General features: G+C 44.8%; 1 protein-coding gene across 2 annotated transcripts in view; it reads left to right on the top strand.

The window, feature by feature from the left end:
- The window catches only part of LOC134983947 (zinc finger protein 436-like), a 106,689-nt gene extending 84,364 nt beyond the window's left edge, over positions 1 to 22,325 (top strand). For both annotated transcript variants that reach the window (XM_063949563.1, XM_063949562.1), the window contains exon 9: positions 17,337 to 22,325. In XM_063949563.1, coding sequence (XP_063805633.1) covers positions 17,337 to 18,655 — 1,319 coding nt within the window. In that variant the 3' untranslated portion in view covers positions 18,656 to 22,325. The remainder of the gene's footprint in view (positions 1 to 17,336) is intronic.
- Positions 22,326 to 23,571: the final 1,246 nt, after the last annotated feature.

Genomic DNA, 23,571 nt, shown 5'->3' with positions numbered 1-23,571 from the left:
CTGGATGCACTCTAGGGGCTCTCATGAGCTTCCTAGAAAGAAAGTATTTGTTAGGTTTTTTATTTTCAGTGAGATCTGCTGGCAACAGACTCACTGCTACGAGGGACTGAGGGGAGAGAAGCGAACCTACCTGCTTGCTGCTAGCTTGGGCTTCTTAGGCTACTGGACACCATTAGCTCCAGAGGGATCGAACACAGGCCCAGTCCTCGGTCGTCCGGTCCCGGAGCCGCACCGCCGTCCCCTTTGCAGAGCCAGAAGAACCGAAGAGAAGTTGAAAATCGGCGGCTGAAGACTCCGGTCTTCATTAAGGTAGCGCACAGCACTGCAGCTGTGCGCCATTGCTCCCTCTGCACACCACACACTCCAGTCACTGATGGGTGCAGGGCGCTGGGGGGGGGGCACCTTGGGCAGCAATTAGAGTACCTTACATGGCTAAATAGCACATAATACAGCCAATATACTGCATATGTGCATAATCCACTGCCATAAAGCATATAAAAAAGCGGGAGAAGTCCGCCGGGAAAGGGGCGGGGCTGTCTTCCTCAGCACACCGGCGCCATTTTCTCTTCACAGCTCCGCTGGAATGACGCTCCCCAGGCTCTCCTCTGCAGTTCCAGACTTCTAGGGTAAAAGAGAGGGGGGGCACATAAATTTAGGCGCATAACTGTGTATATAAGCTGCTATAGGGGAAAAATCACTCAGTATAGTGTGCATCCCTGCATTATATAGCGCTGTGGTGTGTGCTGGCATAGTCTCTCTCTGTCTCCCCAAAGGACTTGGTGGGGTCCTGTCCTCAGTCAGAGCATTCCCTGTGTGTGTGCGGTGTGTCGGTACGGCTGTGTCGACATGTTTGATGAGGAAACTTATGTGGAGGCGGAGCAGGTGCTGATAAGTGTGATGTCACCCCCTGCGGGGCCAACACCAGAGTGGGTGGATATGTGGAAGGTATTAAACGACAGTGTCAACTCCTTGCATAAAAGGTTCAATGACATAACGGCTGTGGGACAGCCGGCTTCTCAGCCCGTGCCTGCCCAGGCGTCTCAGAGGCCATCAGGGGCTCAAAAACGCCCACTACCTCAGATGGCAGACACAGATGTCGACACGGAGTCTGACTCCAGTGTCGACGAGGACAAGACTAATGTACAATCCACAAGGGCCATCCGTTGCATGATTACGGCAATGAAAAATGTGTTGCACATTTCTGACATTAACCCAGGTACCACTAAAAAGGGTATTCTGTTTGGGGAGAAAAAGCAACTAGTTGTTTTTCCCCCATCAGATGAGTTAAATGAAGTTTGTGAAGAAGCGTGGGGTTCCCCCGATAAGAAACTAGTGATTTCTAAAAAGTTACTGATGGCGTACCCTTTCCCGCCAGAGGACAGGTTGCGTTGGGAGACATCCCCTAGGGTGGATAAGGCGCTCACACGCTTGTCAAAAAAGGTGGCACTGCCGTCTCAGGATACGGCCGCCTTAAAGGAGCCTGCTGATAGAAAGCAGGAGGCTATCCTGGAGTCTGTATATACACACTCAGGTACTATACTGAGACCTGCAATTGCTTCAGAATGGATGTGTAGTGCTGCAGCAGCTTGGTCCGATACCCTGTCAGATAATATTGATACCCTAGACAGGGATACTATTTTGATAACCATAGAGCATATTAAAGACGTAGTCTTATATATGAGAGATGCACAGAGGGATATTTGCCGGCTGGCATCTAGAATTAATGCAATGTCCATTTCTGCCAGAAGAGTATTGTGGACTCGGCAGTGGACAGGTGATGCTGATTCTAAAAGGCACATGGAGGTTTTGCCTTATAAGGGTGAGGAATTGTTTGGGGATGGTCTCTCGGACCTCGTATCCACAGCAACAGATGGGAAGTCGACATTTTTACCTCAGGTTTCCTCACAGCCTAAGAAAGCACCGTATTATCAGGTACAGTCCTTTCGGCCCCAAAAAGGCAAGCGGGTCAGAGGCGCTTCCTTTCTGCCCAGAGGCAAGGGAAAATGGAAAAAGCTGCACCAGACAGCCAGTTCCCAGGAACAAAAATCCTCCCCCCGCTTCCTCTAAGTCCACCGCATGACGCTGGGGCTCCACAGGCGGGGTGCGTCTCTGGAACTTCAGCGACCAGTAGGTTCGCTCACAGGTGGATCTCTGGGTTCTGCAAGTGGTATCTCAGGGATACAAGCTGGAGTTCGAGGCCACTCCCCCTCGCCGTTACCTCAAATCAGCCTTACCGGCTGCTCCCAAAGAAAGGGAGGTACTACTGGCAGCTATTCACAAGCTGTACCTCCAGCAGGTGGTGATCAAGGTACCCCCCCTTCAACAGGGGCGGGGTTACTATTCCACATTGTTTGTGGTACCGAAACCAGACTGTTCGGTGAGACCCATCCTAAATTTAAAATCCTTGAACACTTATATAAGGAATTTAGAAGGAAGGTTATCCAGCGCTCATGTAGGTGGGTATTTGATTTGTCCTAAGGCTGCTACCTATTTGCAGAAGTTCCTCAAACTTCGATAGTGGTAGGTACAATATGGGGTTAGGTGCGCCAAGGGACAAACTTGTACTTGTTTGAAAGGGATGATGTTTGAAAAGATACTCAAACTAATTGTTGAATCTCACAATGGTGTTCTTTATTTTGATCAGAAAAATGGGGGGGGGAAAGGTGGTAATGGATATGGAGGAAGGGGGAGTGAAAGAGCTGGGGGGAGGGGCAAAGGAAAAAAGTTGTAATCAATAGGATATAAGCGTAACAATATCCGTAATGGCGGATATCTTTTTATGGTTAATAAATCGTATTGGAGGCACTCAGGTCAGTGGCGTCCCACCTCTGTAGTGCCTAGAGTCTTATGATACTGTCCAGAGCCTGTGTGTGGTAAGTTTGTTTGCTCAGAAAAAAATGTGGAAGAATTGCAGCAAAAATGGTGGGGGTCCCCCCGGAGGGTCGGTGCGGCAAGGGGTCCTGGTGATCGCTAAGGGTTAGGTAATGAGGGCTCCGGACATACCGTCCGCCCCTAGGCTCTGTCAGTACACAGTGTCGCTCTTTTGAGAACACTGTGACTAACTGTGCCAATGGGGAAGCGGTCACCGTCTTGGAGAGGGAAAAGGACGACTGCTTCTAGCCCTGCTGGGCTGTCTGCCGTGTCCTTTCCTCTCCTACAGAGTCCCTTACCTTGTCCTCGTAGCCCCGTCTCGTTCCCTCTTGCCGGCGGCCTTCTCCGTTCTTCTTCGGCGGCGTTGTCCTCTTCCTTCCGGGTTGCTCCGATCACGTGATCAGGGTGCGAGGTCGCGATGTCTTCGGTCCGTGAAGCGGCGGCTCCCTCTCTTCCGTTTTCGTTTACTTTACGGCTCTGTCTGTCTGGAGGTTAAATTGAATGTTATATTCGTGGATAAAAGCAAGGTGCTATTGGTTCCAACACGTATCGGCCCTTTCTGGCCTTCGTCAGGGAATCTTGTTCGGCCATGTTTGTTGTGGGCTATTTAGCCCATCTTGGAAAAAAGTCTCTCTTTTCTTTTTCATCCACTAGGGGTCACTGGAGTACTCTTGGGATATGGACGGCTTCCACCGGAAGAAGGCACTGAATAAATTAATTTTGAGACTACTCCTCCCCTCCATATCCTGCAGCACTTCAGTGTTTTTTCTGTGCTCGACACAGTTAGAAGGCATAGTGGAGCTCGTCCACAAAGTATTGGAATTTTTTCTAAGTTTTTTTTTTCCTTCAATTTCCACGTCCTTTCCCCCCTTCTAACAGGCGTGGGTCAGGGACAGTGGAAGCGGCTGAGTAGCCGTGAGTGTCGGACCTCTCTGTAAAGAGCTCCCTCACTCCACTTGCAGGCTGCCTGCAGGAAAGCTGGACGGAGCTTGGATGAAGGCCCCGTCATAGACTTTTGTCACGGTCCAGGTATGTTGGGTTGGGGCGGTCAGCGCTTGCTGCCGCTCCACTGTTGGGGATTGTTGGGTACTCACCGCTGCCCGGAGCGCGTGTACAGGGGCCGCTTCACGGTCCATGCGGCGCGCTCTCACTCTCCGGCTCCCAGCATCCTAAGAGACCGCTGCTCCCTGCGCAGCAGCAGCGCTGCTTGGCTACACAGACACGCCGCTATGCTGTGTGTGGCGGGCGGGAGCACGTGTGCATAGGCCGCTCCACGGCTCTATGCAGCACGCTCTCTGCTTCCGCCATCCGCCCGCAGCAGCCGAGGAGTTCCGTTGTCCGGGGTCTACAGGCAGGCCGCTCACACGGCCCTTTGCAAAACTTCCACAGGCCCAGACCCGGTGCTGTACACGGAGGTCGTGGGAGTGGGGGGGGAGACTTTAACAGTATTTGGCAGTGTCAAGAAATGCTTAATATGTTTAAATGTTCTCCTGTCTGTTCCAGGTTTCCTATTTTACATCTCGGCTAAGAGTGGTACTAGAGGAATTTTGGGGTCAGTTTTCGTATTTCTGGCAGGCACTGCACTTGCCTAGATATATACCAGGAACTTTGGTGTTATTACTGAGTCGTGCAGTCTGTCTGTGTGGAGTTTGTATTGTCTGTCTTCATAATGAGTAAGACACCAGCAAAATCTAAGAAACATTTGTCATGTCATGTCTGTAAGAGTGTGTTGCCTGATGGATCCACCACATGTACAGCATGTGTTGTTAATACAGCCATAAATACGATTTCCATTCCAGAAGTAAAGCCAGCATCTCAGGACCCGCCATGGGCTTTACTTGCAGATGTATTAGTTGGTTTACAATCAGAACTGGCCGCCTCTCGTGAAGAAAGAGAGGCGGCAAGATCTGAGTTTAAGATGAGACCATTTGAGTTACCTGGGGAGTCTCAAACTGGTCATAAGTCCACCTTGAGTGGAAAAGATAAATTTCCTTTTCCTACTAATTTTCCTGTCTCTGGGATACTAGATCTCACTGAACAGGAGTACGAGGAGGGCGAAATAGAACAACAGTCAGAAGGTGACGACTTTGACAGCCCAGGTATTGACAATCTCATCAGAGCAGTTCGTCAGTCGCTGGAGTTTACGGAAACTGAGGAGCCACTGACGAATGATGAGGTAGTCTTTACTAAACGACAGAGATCTCCGATGTGTTTCCCTATCTCGGAATCTCTTAATAAAATGTTACTGGAGTCACGGAAAAATCCGGACAAACGGTTTTCTATTCCTCGTAGATTTAAATCGAGTTACCCGTTTCCAGAGGCCATGACAGCTACATGGGAGAACCCACCTTTGGTGGATTCATCCGTATCTAAACTTACGAGGAAGTTAACCATACCAGTTCCAACTGCTACTACGCTTAAAGACCCTGCAGATCGTAAAATAGAGGCTATGCTAAGGTCCATGTACACAGCAACTGGAGTGCTGTTAAGACCTGGGTTGGTTGGCATTTGGGTTACTAAAGCTTTAATGGTATGGATAAAAGAGCTCAAATCGGCTCTGCAAGATGATCATCTTATACTTCTCGCGGATCAAATCTGGGAAGCTGCTGAATATCTATGTACAGCTTCTACTGACGTCTGTCAGCTTACTTCTCGCCTGTCCTCATCGCTAGTCACAGTACGACGAGCACTTTGGCTGCGTTCGTGGCAGGCGGAGACGGAGGTTAAAAAAGGTATAGAGGCATTGCCTTATGATGGCGAGAAACTTTTTGGTCCTGAATTGGACAAATGGATTTCTGAGGCTACTGGAGGGAAGTCTGTTTTTCTTCCATCGCCTACAACTATACCTAAACGGAAATATTCTGGTCCGGCGTTCAAATCCTTTAGAACTCAGCCCTTTCGTGGGCAGGGAGGAGCAGTCACGCCGGGCAGAAGAGGTCGGGGACGTAGTGCCCGACAATCCAATACACGTCGTCAAGACACCAAGACCACTAACAAACCAGTGGCATGACGGGCTCCCAGCCCATCTCGGATCTCCAATTGTGGGAGCACGCCTTCAGAGTTTTCAGGGGGCGTGGCTGCAGACGTCCACAGATGGGTGGATCCGCAATTTAGTATTAGAGGGTTACAAAATAGAGTTCGATTATCTTCCGACAGGAAGATTTTTCACGACAGGACTGCCTGTGTCGGACGACAAGAAAGCAGTTCTGCAGGTTGCCATTCAGTCTCTGCTGAATGCTGCAGTGATAATTCCGGTCCCTGTGCAGGAACAGGGGCAGGGTTATTATTCCAGTCTGTTTCTGGTACCAAAACCAGATGGCTCAGTCAGGCCAATATTGAACCTAAAAGGTCTCAATCATTACGTCACTTACCACAGATTCAAGATGGAATCTCTCAGGTCAGTAATTGCAGGGTTAGAGCCACAGGAATTCATGATTGCACTAGATCTCAAGGATGCGTATTTGCACATTCCGATTTGGCCACCTCACCAGAGTTTCTTAAGGTTTGCGATAAGGCGAGACCATTACCAATTTCAGGCTCTACCGTTTGGCCTCTCATCAGCGCCTCGGGTATTCACCAAGGTAATGTCCGTGATGACAGCTCATCTCAGGTCCCTAGGGGTAATAATTGTTCCGTATTTAGACGATCTACTCATAAAGGCTCCGTCTCAACAATTGCTTCTCCAACATGCCTTACTAACGTACAATGTACTAGTTCAGCACGGTTGGATAGTCAGTTTAAAGAAATCACATCTAATTCCGTGTCAACGACTTCAATTCCTAGGGATGATTCTCGATACAGTAAAACAAAGGGTTTACCTGCCACAACAGAAAGTACAGGGCATTCGTCATCTGGTGCAATTAGTGCTCAAGCCACGCACTGTCTCAGTACATTTGTGCATTCGCCTTCTAGGCACAATGGTGGCGGCTTTCGAAGCACTTCAGTTCGGAAGATTTCACTCACGTCCGTTTCAACTGGAGGTGTTAGCACAGTGGTCGGGATCACATCTGCAGCTGCACCACAGGGTGAGGTTGTCACCACAAGTCAGGGTGTCTCTTCTCTGGTGGTTAAAAATACACAATCTATCTGCAGGGAGACGATTCGGCGTCGCGAATTGGATAATTCTGACAACAGACGCAAGTCTCAGAGGTTGGGGAGCTGTAGTTCAGAGTTATCGGCTCCAGGGCCTCTGGGCGGATCACGAAAGATCGCTATCCATAAATGTTCTGGAACTCAGGGCGATTTACAATGCTCTAAGACAAGCGGTGTACATGTTTCGTTTTCAGACTGTTCAGGTGCAGTCAGACAACGCGACGGCAGTCGCATATATAAACAAACAAGGAGGAACGAGAAGCCGCATGGCTATGCGGGAAGTAGCTCGGATCCTCAGATGGGCCGAATATCACCAGGTGATATTATCGGCAGTGTTCATTCCTGGAGTGGACAACTGGGAGGCAGATTTTCTCAGTCGTCGGGATTTTCATCCAGGAGAGTGGGCATTAAATCCAGAAGTATTTCAGATGTTGATCCAGAAGTGGGGTTACCCTCAGGTGGATCTAATGGCATCCCGCCACAATCATCAGGTGTCAAGATATGTGTCCAGAACAAGAGATCCAGGGGCAGTGGCGGTGGATGCTCTCACAGCCACGTGGCCATACAGCCTTGTGTATCTGTTTCCACCGTTTCCGCTGCTCCCGTTGGTGCTAAAACGGATCAAGAGAGGGTTCGTCACAGTCATTCTAATAGCGCCTCATTGGCCTCGGAGGGCTTGGTTCTCGGATCTCCTCGGGTTACTCGCAGACGATCCGTGGCCACTCCCACTACGTCCGGACCTGTTACAACAGGGTCCGTTCCTTTACCCCGATTTAGCGCGGCTGCGTTTGACGGGGTGGCTGTTGAAAAGGCCATCTTAAGGAAAGAGGGCATTCCTGAGTCTGTTATACCAACCATGGTACGAGCTAGGAAGCCGGTTACGGCAGCTCATTATTATAGAATTTGGCGTACTTATATAGGTTGGTGTGAAGCTCGGAAATTTCCGACATCGTCTTTTAAATTATCCCGTCTTTTGTTATTTTTACAAATGGGGTTAGATGGAGGACTACGTCTTTCCACACTAAAGGTGCAGGTATCTGCGTTGTCAATTTATTTTCAAAGGAAATTGGCCTCGTTGCAGTCAATACATACGTTTCTACAGGGTGTAAAGAGGATACAGCCTCCTTTCATTCCACCTACAGCACCATGGGACTTGAATCTGGTTTTAGATTTTTTACAGTCCGATTACTTTGAACCCTTACAACAAGTGGATATTAAATTTCTCACTTGGAAAACGATTTTTCTTTTAGCCTTAGCTTCGGCTAAGCGTGTTTCAGATTTGGGTGCCTTGTCATGCAAGTCACCGTATTTAATTTTTCATGATGACAGAGCGGAACTTCGGACGAATCCCGTTTTTCTACCAAAGGTAGTGTCGTCTTTTCACATCAATCAACCAATAGTAGTTCCTGTGTTAACAGGAGATTCTGGAACGTTGGATGTGGTTCGCGCATTGCGCATCTATGTTTCCCGAACGTCTACTGTGCGTAAGACAGATACGTTGTTTGTTCTCTATGACGCAGCTAAGAGGGGTTGGCCAGCCTCTAAGCAGACCTTATCCAGATGGATCAAACTGACTATACGTCAGGCTTACCTTTATGCTAAGTTACAGCCACCTACTTCAGTAACAGCTCATTCCACACGTTCTGTGGGGACGTCATGGGCAGCGAGTCGTGGGGCTTCTACGACACAGCTTTGCCGTGCGGCTACTTGGTCGTCAGTGCACACGTTTGTGCGCTTTTACAAGTTTGATACGTTCGCGGCAGCAGCATCTAGCTTTGGCCGTTTAGTGTTACAGGTGCCAAACAGCTCTCCCGCCACGGAGGAGACTTTGGTACATCCCAAGAGTACTCCAGTGACCCCTAGTGGATGAAAAAGAAAATAGGATTTTGGTACCTACCAGGTAAATCCTTTTCTTTGAATCCATAGGGGGCACTGGACGCCCACCCAGAGCAGTTTACCTGTTTTAGGAGTCCAGTGGTTCTTATGGTAACACACTTTCACGACTGGTTTAAATTTAACAAGGGTTAATCAGTTATGGTGTCAACTGTTTAGTTGTCTGTTACGTTGTGTCAACTTTATTGTTGTCTGTGAGACTATATGTAATTCTCCTTTTGTCAATCTCTCTATCGATCCTGTTCGGCTCAGTAAAAAACACTGAAGTGCTGCAGGATATGGAGGGGAGGAGTAGTCTCAAAATTAATTTATTCAGTGCCTTCTTCCGGTGGAAGCCGTCCATATCCCAAGAGTACTCCAGTGCCCCCTATGGATTCAAAGAAAAGGATTTACCTGGTAGGTACCAAAATCCTATTTTTCATTGGTCCTGATTTGGAGGCGGTCTGGGGAGCAGGTGCAATTAGTTTGAGGACAAGTACATGAAAAACACAAGCTGCAGGGGAAGGGTGATTGTGGATACCGGTGTGCATAAGATTTTTGCAGAAGCACGGAAAAAATAAATAAAAATAAAAAATAGTAAAATAAGAGTAATAATAAAAAAAAAAAAAAAAAAAAAAAAGTAATAATAAAAAAATAAAATAAAAATGGAACTAAAATAAATATGAAAGTAAAAATAATATTACTGATAAAAATAAAATAAAATCAAAATAAAATAAGATGAAGAATACAAATATTCTTCTTAGTGAAAGTTTATGGTAATTACAAACAATAGTAATCTTGAGGGATGAGGGAAAAATTAATAGTATATACCCAGATTTGTACATAAATCGAAAACTAGAGTGACCGCAAGTAATCCTGATTTTTAGTGGTCTTTTCTAAACTTCTATGGTGTTGGTTTGTAATTCTGATGCCCTCTATTGGTAGTACGTTTGAGGTAAAAGTTTAAAGTGTTAAAAGGGGTTGTAATATGTTTCATGGTCAAACCCCCATGATCACGGATCTTACTTCATTATCTATGTTGAGCCCATGTGGTTTCAGTGTTCTAAGTGTGAATATCCATTTGAGTTCTTCTTTGTTTATTTTCTTAATGAAGTCTCCGCCCCGCCAGTTCTTTGTTATTGTTTTTATTCCTAGTATTCTCATCCCAGCGGGGTCTTGTTTGTGTCTCTCCCGAAAATGATCCGAGAGGCTGTGTCTCTACCCCCTTTCTTATATTTCTTATATGTTCAGATATTCTGGTCTTTAGGGGTCTTATTGTTCTTCCTATATACTGTAAACGGCAGGGGCATTCTATTAGATAGATTACACCCTTAGTATGGCATGTGATATGATCCTGAATGGTGAATGATTCCTGTGTGTTGTTTGACTGGAATTCATATGTGCCTTTTGTCGTGGTATGTATGGACTTACAGTATTGGCAGCAGTTACAGTGGAAAAAGCCTTTGTTTAGTTTGTTTCCTGTTAAGGTGGTTTGTGTTATTCCTTTTCTTTCTAGATGGCTGTGGGTCACCTTAGATTTTATGTCTGGTGCCTTCCTGTATATCATTCTAGGTTGTCTGGGTAATAGGGTCCCTAGTATGTCGTCTTCTAGGAGGATGTGCCAATGATCGCGTATGATCTTCTCTGTTTTTCGGTTTTTGCAACTGTACTGAGTTTGGAAAGTGATATTCCAGTCTTTTGGGTCTTTTGTCTGTTCTTTTTTGTTCTTATATGTCAGGAGTGTTTTCCTTTCTATCTCTGCAATCCCTTGTAGATCTTTATCTAGGCTCTCCTCTTTATATCCCCTATCCATGAATAATTTTTTTCATTACATTTGCTTGTGAGTGATAGTCTTCTATTTTCGTGCAGTTTCTTCTGACTCTTTTGAATTGGCCTGCTGGTATGTTTTTCAACCAGTTAGGGTGGTGTCCGCTATTCGATAGGATATAGCTATTGACATCCACACTTTTCTGGTATATTTTTGTGCAGATTTTTGTCTCCTCTGTAAAGATGGTAATGTCCAAAAAGTTCACTGTGGTTCTACTGTAATTTGTGGTGAACACTAAATTGTTTTTGTTCAAATTAATGTGTTCAAGGAAACTAAGGAGCTGATCCTCAGTTCCTTTCCATATGAAAATTACGTCATCTATATAACGCCGCCAGAGAACCTAGTCCTCTGGCGGCGTTATATAGATGACGTAATTTTCATATGGAAAGGAACTGAGGATCAGCTCCTTAGTTTCCTTGAACACATTAATTTGAACAAAAACAATTTAGTGTTCACCACAAATTACAGTAGAACCACAGTGAACTTTTTGGACATTACCATCTTTACAGAGGAGACAAAAATCTGCACAAAAATATACCAGAAAAGTGTGGATGTCAATAGCTATATCCTATCGAATAGCGGACACCACCCTAACTGGTTGAAAAACATACCAGCAGGCCAATTCAAAAGAGTCAGAAGAAACTGCACGAAAATAGAAGACTATCACTCACAAGCAAATGTAATGAAAAAATTATTCATGGATAGGGGATATAAAGAGGAGAGCCTAGATAAAGATCTACAAGGGATTTCAGAGATAGAAAGGAAAACACTCCTGACATATAAGAACAAAAAAGAACAGACAAAAGACCCAAAAGACTGGAATATCACTTTCCAAACTCAGTACAGTTGCAAAAACCGAAAAATAGAGAAGATCATACGCGATCATTGGCACATCCTCCTAGAAGACGACATACTAGGGACCCTATTACCCAGACAACCTAGAATGATATACAGGAAGGCACCAGACATAAAATCTAAGGTGACCCACAGCCATCTAGAAAGAAAAGGAATAACACAAACCACCTTAACAGGAAACAAACTAAACAAAGGCTTTTTCCACTGTAACTGCTGCCAATACTGTAAGTCCATACATACCACGACAAAAGGCACATATGAATTCCAGTCAAACACACAGGAATCATTCACCATTCAGGATCATATCACATGCCATACTAAGGGTGTAATCTATCTAATAGAATGCCCCTGCCGTTTACAGTATATAGGAAGAACAATAAGACCCCTAAAGACCAGAATATCTGAACATATAAGAAAGGGGGTAGAGACACACAGCCTCTCGGATCATTTTCGGGAGAGACACAAACAAGACCCCGCTGGGATGAGAATACTAGGAATAAAAACAATAACAAAGAACTGGCGGGGCGGAGACTTCATTAAGAAAGTAAACAAAGAAGAACTCAAATGGATATTCACACTTAGAACACTGAAACTACATGGGCTCAACATAGATAATGAAGTAAGATCCGTGATCATGGGGGTTTGACCATGAAACATATTACAACCCCTTTTAACACTTTAAACTTTTACCTCAAACGTACTACCAATAGAGGGCATCAGAATTACAAACCAACACCATAGAAGTTTAGAAAAGACCACTAAAAATCAGGATTACTTGCGGTCACTCTAGTTTTCGATTTATGTACAAATCTGGGTATATACTATTAATTTTTCCCTCATCCCTCAAGATTACTATTGTTTGTAATTACCATAAACTTTCACTAAGAAGAATATTTGTATTCTTCATTTTGATTTTATTTTTATTTTTATCAGTAATATTATTATTTTTACTTTCATATTTATTTTAGTTCCATTTTTATTTTATTTTTGTATTACTTTTTTTTTTTTTTATTACTCTTATTTTACTATTTTTTATTTTTATTTATTTTTTCCGTGCTTCTGCAAAAATCTTATGCACACCGGTATCCACAATCACCCTTCCCCTGCAGCTTGTGTTTTTCATGTACTTGTCCTCAAACTAATTGCACCTGCTCCCCAGACCGCCTCCAAATCAGGACCAATGAAAAAGAGACTTTTTTTCCAAGATGGGCTAAATAGCCCACAACAAACATGGCCGAACAAGATTCCCTGACGAAGGCCAGAAAGGGCCGATACGCGTTGGAACCAATAGCACCTTGCTTTTATCCACGAATATAACATTCAATTTAACCTCCAGACAGACAGAGCCGTAAAGTAAACGAAAACGGAAGAGAGGGAGCCGCCGCTTCACGGACCGAAGACATCGCGACCTCGCACCCTGATCACGTGATCGGAGCAACCCGGAAGGAAGAGGACAACGCCGCCGAAGAAGAACGGAGAAGGCCGCCGGCAAGAGGGAACGAGACGGGGCTACGAGGACAAGGTAAGGGACTCTGTAGGAGAGGAAAGGACACGGCAGACAGCCCAGCAGGGCTAGAAGCAGTCGTCCTTTTCCCTCTCCAAGACGGTGACCGCTTCCCCATTGGCACAGTTAGTCACAGTGTTCTCAAAAGAGCGACACTGTGTACTGACAGAGCCTAGGGGCGGACGGTATGTCCGGAGCCCTCATTACCTAACCCTTAGCGATCACCAGGACCCCTTGCCGCACCGACCCTCCGGGGGGACCCCCACCATTTTTGCTGCAATTCTTCCACATTTTTTTCTGACCAAACAAATTTACCACACACAGGCTCTGGACAGTATCATAAGACTCTAGGCACTACAGAGGTGGGACGCAACTGAACTGAGTGCCTCCAATACGATTTATTAACCATAAAAAGATATCCGCCATTACGGATATTGTTACGCTTATATCCTATTGATTACAACTTTTTTCCTTTGCCCCTCCCCCCAGCTCTTTCACTCCCCCTTCCTCCATATCCATTACCACCTTTCCCCCCCCCCATTTTTCTGATCAAAATAAAGAACACCATTGTGAGATTCAACAATTAGTTTGAGTATCTTTTCAAACATCATCCCTTTCAAACAAGTACAAGTTTGTCCCTTGGCGCACCTAACCCCATATTGTACTTATATAAGGAAGTTCAAGTTCAAGATGGAATCGCTCAGGGCGGTTATTGCAAGCCTAGAAGAGGGGGATTTTATGGTGTCATTGGACATCAAGGATGCATACCTACATGTTCCCATTTACCCACCTCACCAGGAGTACCTCAGGTTTGTGGTACAGGACTGTCATTACCAATTCCAGACGTTGCCGTTTGGTCTGTCCACGGCACCGAGGGTATTTACCAAGGTAATGGCCGAAATGATGATACTCCTTCGAAAGAAGGGAGTTATAATTATCCCGTACTTGGACGATCTCCTGATAAAGACGAGGTCCAAAGAGCAGTTGCTAATCAGTGTAGCACTTTCTCAGGAAGTGCTGCATCAGCACGGCTGGATTCTGAATATCCCAAAGTCACAGCTGATTCCTGCGACGCGTCTGCTGTTCCTGGGTATGATTCTAGACACAGAACAGAAGAAGGTGTTTCTCCCGGAGGAGAAGGCCCAGGAATTATCATCTCTGGTCAGGGACCTCCTGAAACCAAAACAGGTGTCGGTGCATCACTGCACGCGAATCCTGGGAAAGATGGTAGCTTCTTACGAAGCGATTCCCTTCGGCAGGTTCCATGCAAGGATCTTCCAGTGGGATCTATTGGACAATTGGTCCGGATCGTATCTTCAAATGCATCAGCTGATCACCCTGTCCCCGAGGGCGAGGGTGTGTCTGCTGTGGTGGCTGCAGAGTGCTCATCTTCTCGAAGGCCGCAGATTCGGCATACAGGACTGGGTCCTGGTGACCACGGATGCAAGCCTCCGAGGTTGGGGGGCAGTCACTCAGGGAAGAAACTTCCAAGGACAATGGTTGAGTCAGGAAACTTCCCTACACATAAATATTCTGGAGCTAAGGGCCATTTACAATGCCCTGAGTCAAGCAGAATCCCTGCTTTAAAACCAACCGGTGCTGATTCAGTCAGACAACATCACGGCAGTCGCCCATGTAAATCGATAGGGCGGCACAAGAAGCAGGATGGCAATGGCAGAAGCCACAAGGATTCTTCGATGGGCGGAGAATCACGTGCTAGCACTGTCAGCAGTGTTCATTCCGGGAGTGGACAACTAGGAAGCAGCCTTCCTCAGCAGACACGACCTCCACCCGGGAGAGTGGGGACTTCATCCAGAAGTCTTCAAGCTGATTGTAAACCGTTGGGAACGACCACAGGTGGACATGATGGCGTCCCGCCTCAACTAAAAGCTAAAAAGATATTGTGCCAGGTGAAGGGACCCTCAGGCGATAGCTGTGGACGCTTTAGTGACACCTTGGGTGTACCAGTCGGTTTATGTGTTCCCTCCTCTTCCTCTCATACCCAAGGTACTGAGGATAATAAGAAAGAGAGGAGTAAGGACTATACTCATCGTTTCGGACTGGCCATGAAGAACTTGGTACCCGGAACTTCAAGAAATGATCTCAGAGGACCCATGGCCTCTGCCGCTCCGACAGGACCTGCTGCAGCAGGGACCCTGTCTGTTCCAAGACTTTCCACGCCTGCGTTTGACGGCATGGCGGTTGAACGCCGGATCCTAAGGGAAAAGGGCATTCTAGAGGAAGTCTTTCCTACGCTGATAAAAGCTAGGAAGGACGTGACAGCAAAACATTATCACCGCATATGGTGAAAATATGTTGCTTGGTGTGAGGCTAGAAAGGCCCCAACAGAGGAATTTCAGCTGGGTCGATTTCTGTACTTCCTACAGTCAGGAGTGACTATGGGCCTAAAATTGTGATCCATTAAAGTCCAGATTTCGTCCCTATCTATTTTCTTTCAAAAAGAACTGGCTTCACTGCCTGAAGTTCAGACGTTTGTTAAGGGAGTGCTGCATATTCAGCCCCCTTTTGTGCCTCCGGTGGCACCTTGGGATCTCAACGTGGTGTTGGATTTCCTAAAATCACATTGGTTTGAGCCACTTAAGACCGTGGAGTTAAAATATCTTGCGTGGAAGGTGGTCATGCTGTTGGCCTTGGCTTCGGCCAGGCAGGTGTCAGAATTGGCGGCTTTGTCGTATAAAAGCCCATATCTGATTTTCCATATAGACAGGGCAGAATTGAGGACTCGTCCCCAATTCCTTCATAAGCGTTTCATTTGAACCAACCTATTGTGGTGCCTGCGGCTACTCGAGACTTGGAGGATTCCAAGTTGCTGGACGTAGTCTGGACTTTGAAAATCTATGTTTCCAGGACGGCTGGAGTCAGGAAAACTGACTCGCTATTTATCCTGCATGCACCCAACAAGCTGGGTGCTCCTGCTTCAAAGCAGACTATTGCTCGCTGGATCTGTAACACGATTCAGCTTTCTCATTCTGCGGCTGGCCTGCCGCATCCTAAATCCGTAAAAGCCCATTCCACGAGGAAGGTGGGCTCTTCTTGGGCGGCTACCCGAGGGGTCTCGGCCTTACAACTTTGCCGAGCTGCTACTTGGTCGGGTTCAAACACACTTGCAAAATTCTACAAGTTTGATACCCTGGCTGAGGAGGACCTGGAGTTCTCTCATTCGGTGCTGCAGAGTCATCCGCACTCTCCCGCCCGTTTGGGAGCTTTGGTATAATCCCCATGGTCCTTACGGAGTACCCAGCATCCACTAGGACGTCAGAGAAAATAAGAATTTACTCACCGGTAATTCTATTTCTCGTAGTCCGTAGTGGATGCTGGGAGCCCGTCCCAAGTGCGGACTCTCTGCAATACATGTATATAGTTATTGCTTAACAAAAGGGTTATTGTTTTGAGCCATCTGTTAATGAGGCTCATTCTTGTTTCATACTGTTAACTGGGTATAGTTATCACGAGTTGTACGGTGTGGCTGGTATGAGTCTTACCCTGGATTCCAAATCCTTTCCTAGTAATGTCAGCTCTTCCGGGCACAGTTTCCCTAACTGAGGTCTGGAGGAGGGGCATAGAGGGAGGAGCCAGTGCACACCAGATATAGTACCTAATCTTTCTTTTAAGAGTGCCCAGTCTCCTGCGGTGCCCGTCTTTACCCCCCATGGTCCTTACGGAGTACCCAGCATCCACTACGGACTACGAGAAATAGAATTACCGGTGAGTAAATTCTTAGTTTTTACTGCTTATTATTCCTATTTCATCTGAATATATGTAGGTAGACTAAATATATTAAAACATATACAAAGTACACTCCGAGATAAGTGAAAATGAGAATATTAGTTACGGTTTTCTCCTGTACTTTAGGATTGTTGGGGAGGAGTATGTGGAATCTTAGCTGATGCTAGGAAGATTTATTACCTCTCTGATCTGGTTCACCCTCCCATCTTACTTATTTCTCTGTTGTGTGTGTGAATTTACTGCATTGGTTCAGCTCACTCAAATGAAGAACCAAGCAACAAGGCTTTTTTTAAGAAGTCACGGCACCGTGCCTGTGGTCACAGGATGATAAAAAAAATAAAAAATAGAATGTGTGAAAAAAAAAAAAAAAAAACATTTGGTTTAAACCAGCCAACCCTGCTCAGATGAAGAATTTGCACCTACCGTAGGGCTGGTGCACATTTCGATGAGTGTCTCAGGCCTCACAGATTCAGATGTATGGCTGTACACCAGGAAAGGGCTGGTTAGCACATGGAGTGAATTGGACAATTACATTAAATGACTAACCTCCTATATTTTTACCCACAGACTCCTCTAAAGATCCATCTACTGATATAAAGGAGGAATCGGTCTCATGTGATGGAGACCTCACACACACTGACATGTATACAGCCGCAGATAATACACAGAAAATATCTACTCGTATAAAAAGCAACTGCATTACAAATGTGTCTTGCTCTGGATGTGAAAAATGTTTTACTCTTAATTCAAACCTTGTTATACATCAGAGGAGTCACACAGGAGAGCCGCCATATTCCTGCTTAGAATGTGGGAAAGGGTTTAGAAGTAATTCAGAACTTCTTGTACATCAGATGATTCATACAGATGAAAAACTGTTTTCTTGCTCAGAATGTGGGAAATGTTTTAAAGTAAATTCACATCTTGTTAAACATCAGATGATTCATACAGGAGCATACCCATATTCCTGCTCTGAATGTAAGAAATGTTTTAGATATAAATCAGAACTTGTTATACATCAGAGAAGTCACACAGGTGAGAGACCTTATTCTTGCTTGGAATGCGAGAAATGTTTTCCAATTAAATCGCTACTTGTTAGACATCAGAGAAGTCACACAGGTGAGAGACTATATTCTTGCTCGGAATGTGAGAGTGTGTGTATAAGTAATTCAGAACTTGTTAGACATCAGAGAATGCATACTGGAGAGAAACCATTTTCCTGCTCTGATTGTGGGAAATCTTTTACACTTAAATCAGATCTTGTTCGACATCAGAAAAGTCACACGGGGCAGAGACCATATTCCTGCTCTGAGTGTGGGAAATGTTTTACACGTCATCCACATCTTGTTATACATCAGAGACTTCACACCGGAGAGAGACCGTATTCTTGCTCGGAATGTGGGAAATGCTTTACACGTAATTCACAACTTGGGTTACATCAGAGACGTCACACAGGCGAGAGACCATATTCCTGCTCTAAATGTGGGAAAGGGTATAGAAGTTTTCCCGAGCTTGTTAGGCATCACAGATTTCATACAGGTGAGATACCGTTTTCTTGCTCGGAATGTGGGAAAGGGTTTGACGTAAATGCACTACTTGTTAGACATCAGATGATTCACACAGGAGCATACCCATATTCCTGCTCTGAATGTGAGAGAGGTTTTTCAATTAAATCAGAACTTGTTAGACATCAGAGACGTCACACAGGTGAGAGACCGTATTCTTGCTCGGAATGTGGGAAAGGGTTTAAAAGTAATGCAGAACTTGTTATACATCAGAGACGTCACACCGGAGAGAGACCGTATTCTTGCTCTGAATGCGGGAAATGCTTTACATATAGAACACAACTTAGTAAACATCAGAAAAGTCACACAGGAGTGAACCCATGATATAGGTCTGAGTGTAAGGAGAGGGAGTTATAGTAAGACAGAACTTTTACACGAGTGCGGTCACCCAGGAGAATACTCATAATTCATTCTCTGTGTAAGAAATGTTTTACATGTTTATGTTCTGTATGGCAGAATGTGTGATTATTACTAATAATAATACGTATTAATATACTCTGCACTGAGCCTGAGTGCGGTTATCTTGAAGCTTACGCCTAGATTTCCTAGCATGTAATTCACACCCCGCTATATGGTACCAGCTCCTTTACTGGTTCCCTACGTTTTCTGTGTATCTCTTCTACATCCTCCTTTGTCATTAATTGGTTTTCTTCCAGTCCTCATCCTCCACCCGCTATCAAGATTCAGCACCAAAAGGGAGTCCCGCAATTCCACAGAAGGAGCACACGTTGGGCTTTAGGCTTCTGTCCCAGTTAGAACCATTCCTAGCTGACAGTATAGGATCTCAACTTCCTAGCATGTAAGTGACAGCATTGCAGTCATTCATCTTCTCCCAATTTTATGATCCTTTCCATAGAATATATCTGTAGTCCATGTCAACATTCCCATTAACAGGTTAGCTGCCACTGGCCTTCTTCCCCTCACTCTTTTATCCTCTCTCATTGGACATATAATTAATTAGACTTATCTTCTTCCATCTCTGCTCCAAATTTTCCAACTTGCTCTCCTCCCTTTGATAGTTTACCTCATTTGCTTCAACCCATCCCTTTCTCCAGTTCCCCCCTCATGCAAAGCATCCATAATTCACCTAACCTGCCATGTTTTCTTCCTTTTTTATTATTTTATGTCCCTACTCTATCTTCTTTCAAAAACATTTTCCCCAATGTCCTAGACACCGCTCACTGCTCCGGACAAATCTTTGGCCACTGACACTCTTCACACCAGACCTGGCACGCTGTGCTGTCCCGTTACCTGCACAGTGCTTCTGCATTGGCGGATTGCTGCTGCAGGAAATACTGCTTTTACTGCCGGCTTCATGTACTGTAAATTTACTCTTCTGTCATACATCTATGCTCTCAGTTCATTAAGTCTCTCATTTCCGGTCAGATTTTTCAACACTTGTTTCCTCTTTGCCACATTCAATTTTGACCGTTTGTCCTAACAGTACTTGTGTCCTGACAGCCTATGGTTATTGACGTCTACTCCCCCCTTTCCTCAGCTCACATTTTACATTGCCATCCCCAGTCACCTCTCCAGCTTAATGGTGATTATTCTATAAAGAATTAAGAACATTGGTCTTTGTGAATCCTATAGTTTCCCTTTTAAATACTAAGGGCCGTGTTGCAAACCGAAATCAGATTTTTTTTAAAAGCGTCAATTAAAGGCGTGGTTATGGGGGTCATTCCGCAGCTGTTGCGGCTGGCCGGGAGTTGATAGTCACTGCCCCTGGTCGCAGCGGCTGTGTATGACGTTGCCCGGCCCCTGCACGGTCTGGCCACGCCTACGTTGGCCGGACCGCACCCCCATAATGGCGGGCAAACACTGCTATGCTGCCCCCTACCTCTGTGCAACCGCCTCTGCCTGTCAAGCAGGCAGAGGTGATCTCTAGGCAATGACGCAGTTCCGACCCGATCGCTGCGATAAACTACAGTGAGCGATCGGGTTGGAATGACCCCCTATGTATTGTAAATGACTGGCGCATTAAAAAATATCCAAGTGTGACGGGCAACCCGCACCTCCGGCCAACTGGTACAGCATTACATCCGGCCCTAAATGTTACGTTTAGCCAAGACCTTGACAAGAAGGATTCATTTTCATCTAGGAGATGTGATCCATCCAGACCAGTCAGGATTTATATCCAATTACAGCAGATCTACAAACAAATAGGGATAAACATTATTCAATCGTCTCATGACAATACAACAACTCCTATTGCTTCCAAAGATCACAGCTAAGTCATGTGACACTGCGGAGGGGAATTATATATGGAAAGTGATACACTGGTGTAACTCTGAGCAACTTTGTTTTATTGGAAATGATTCAAATATTTTTAAACCAATAAAGAAATGTTTCTGAACATACTTCACAGATTGTATCTCTTACATAGTTACATAGTTGGTGAGGTTGAAAAAAGACAAATATCCATCGAGTTCAACCTGTATTATAAAATTAAATATAATTTAGATGCAGTAACCTTGGATATTTCTATCAGTTAGGAATTTATCTAATCCACTTATTTAGTGAGTCCACCAATACTACCTCCTCTGGTAGATAATTCCAAATCCTTACTGCTCTTACTGTAAAGAACCCTTTCCTCCGTTGTGTATGAAATGTTTTTTTCTTCTAACCTCAGGGGGTGTCCTCCTGTCCTGTGTAGCATTTGTTTGATAAACAGATCATCTGATAAATCCTTGTATTGTCCCTTACAGTATTTATAAATATTAATAATGTCCCCTCTCAGCTGCCTCTTTTCCAGTGTAAACATATCTAACCTTGTGAGTCTTTCCTCATAACTCAGTGCCTCCCTTAACCAGTTTGGTGGCTCGCCTCTGAACCCTTTCTAGTTCCAAGATATCTTTTTATAGTGAGGTGCCCAGAACTGTACACAGTATTCCAGGTGTGGCCGCACCAATGATTTATACAGTGGCAGGATTACGCTCTCATCCCTTGTCTCCATACCCCATTTTATGCATGCTAACACCTTATTTGTTTTTGTTGCTGCATTTTGACATTGCGTACTGCTACTGAGTCTATAATCGATGAGCACACCCAAATCCTTTTCAACCACCGTTATCCCTACATTTTTGCCATTTAGTTTATATGCTGCCCGATTATTCTTAATCCCAAAGTGCATAACTTTACATTTTCTCTCTCATAAATATTTTTAATAGTTCTTTCAACCACTCATAACTGCTGGAAATGCGGAGATTCTCGAGCAGACCTTTATCATAGTTTTTGGTTATGCCCCCTGATTGGAAGCTTCTGGGTACAAATCTGTAGATATGTTGCCTGGTAAACTATTTACACCTGGCGCCAGAATGGGCAATCTTTGGTATTTTTTAAATGACCAAGCCATGTCAGAAGGTGGCAAAAAATGACTTTTAGCAGCACGCAAATCCATACTACAAGTGTGGATCCACCCAGAGCCTCCGTCATTACCCTTATTCCTAGCAAAGCCGTTTTACCTTTTTCCAGTGGAATGGGTGGGAGTGGCTCTAGAGAAGGACAGAAAAGTAAAGCAATATGTTGAAGTGTGGGAGAGTTACATAGCAACGTTATCTGCTTCAGTAAGATGACACATTCACACCTCCCAAACCAACACTTTGTGGTATATGACCAGAGTATCGGGAGGTCATCCACCTATTTCTCTGTGATACCCATTTTATATGTCCCATGGGAGGGCGAGGGGCGAGCGCAGAAAACATTTTTGTTTTTTCTAGCTCAAGTATTTCTTAACAAGTTCTTGTTGGATGTGAATGATAGCTGGCATAATATGATGTTCTAGCCGAAATCAACAATACTGTGCGATCCTTGTACTTTTGTGTCGTTTTCTGTGACTGAACGTCTGAAAGAAACGAGATAAATGCAGACAACAGATTTGTACAACGTCTTTGAATTTATTGTTTAATTACACTGTAATGTACACAATATTAATTTTCTTTTATATTTATGATTGTATGATACTTTGCTTCAATAAAAAGTTAAACCACTGCGACTGCGCTTACTGACACTTTTATATTCATCCTTGGTAGAGGCAAATGTCGAGGCTGACTCAGACATTGTGGCCCGATTCAGAGTTGGACCAGACGGCCATCTGCCCACTACAAAGGCCTTCCCTGGTATACATCATCACAAAATTTGGTGCATACATTTTAACACTAAAGACCGGATCGTTTCTTAAAACAGTAAATATTATCCACAAACCACCTACCGTAGTAATGAGCACATAAAATATATAATACACAAAGTGATTGTTAAAGACATCTAGAACTCACTAGTTAGTTACCACTGCAGTTGGTGATTATTCATTAACCAATATCACCAGTTTTTGTTATTAATCCAGATCAGTGTTCAAAAGTAGCTGTTACCTGATGGCATCTACCAGCCACTGTACATTGATTAGTGATGTAAAATCTGAGTTTCCAAAAAGTCCTGTCCAGTAATGGTTATCTGGGGCGATTTGCTGCGTTACTCACGTTACGCCACCCTCATAGGACAGGTAGGTGGATTGCTGGTCCAGAATAAAACAACCTCCCAGCACTAGATCATATACAGCAACAGGCTTCAGCTTGCACAGAATCACACAGCTGCCGCTGTAAAGTTCCTGATAATACAGAAACAATAGGTCAATAGATACCTTATCAATACGCAAACCAATGCATTCTGTCACACTAGTAAATAGAGTTTTCACCACAACTCCAAGGCAACACATAAAAGAAATGGTACTAGGTGATAGGCGCCAGGTAAATAACAAATAACTATGCTCCCCTGTTCATATTCTGTAGATGGTTCTCCCAATCTGATGATTAAGTAGTACATAAATACTGTTTAAACAATGTATAATAACAGTTTCTCAGTGTGTATATTATATTGAATTTCTATTCATGGGTATAATTCACCTCCTTAAATTGTTGTCCGTTATTGGGGTGGCCCTCACTTCTATGCACTCACAACAAGAGGCATATCAAGGCGTATTTAGGCATATCAAGAATGTTCCGCATGCAGCTCTGTCCCTCCACCTGGAGTGTGAAGAGTAACGGGGTTGTGTTATGACTGAAGAATCTTCTTTCCGAGGAGGCTGAGGTTTCCAGAGATCTTCTGGGCAATGACCCTTGTACACCCCTGGTTAAGACTCCTAGAACTCACCAGCAGGTCTTCTAGCTTATAATAGCCGCTTTTCCCATAAGGCGTGATGTGCCTACCGGTACTGGGATGCCACCAGGACTTACACCACTGGTGGT

The sequence above is a fragment of the Pseudophryne corroboree genome, assembly GCF_028390025.1.
Source record: "Pseudophryne corroboree isolate aPseCor3 chromosome 3 unlocalized genomic scaffold, aPseCor3.hap2 SUPER_3_unloc_3, whole genome shotgun sequence".
NCBI classification, from domain to species: domain Eukaryota; kingdom Metazoa; phylum Chordata; class Amphibia; order Anura; family Myobatrachidae; genus Pseudophryne; species Pseudophryne corroboree.
This window is presented reverse-complemented; position numbering and strand designations above follow the sequence as displayed.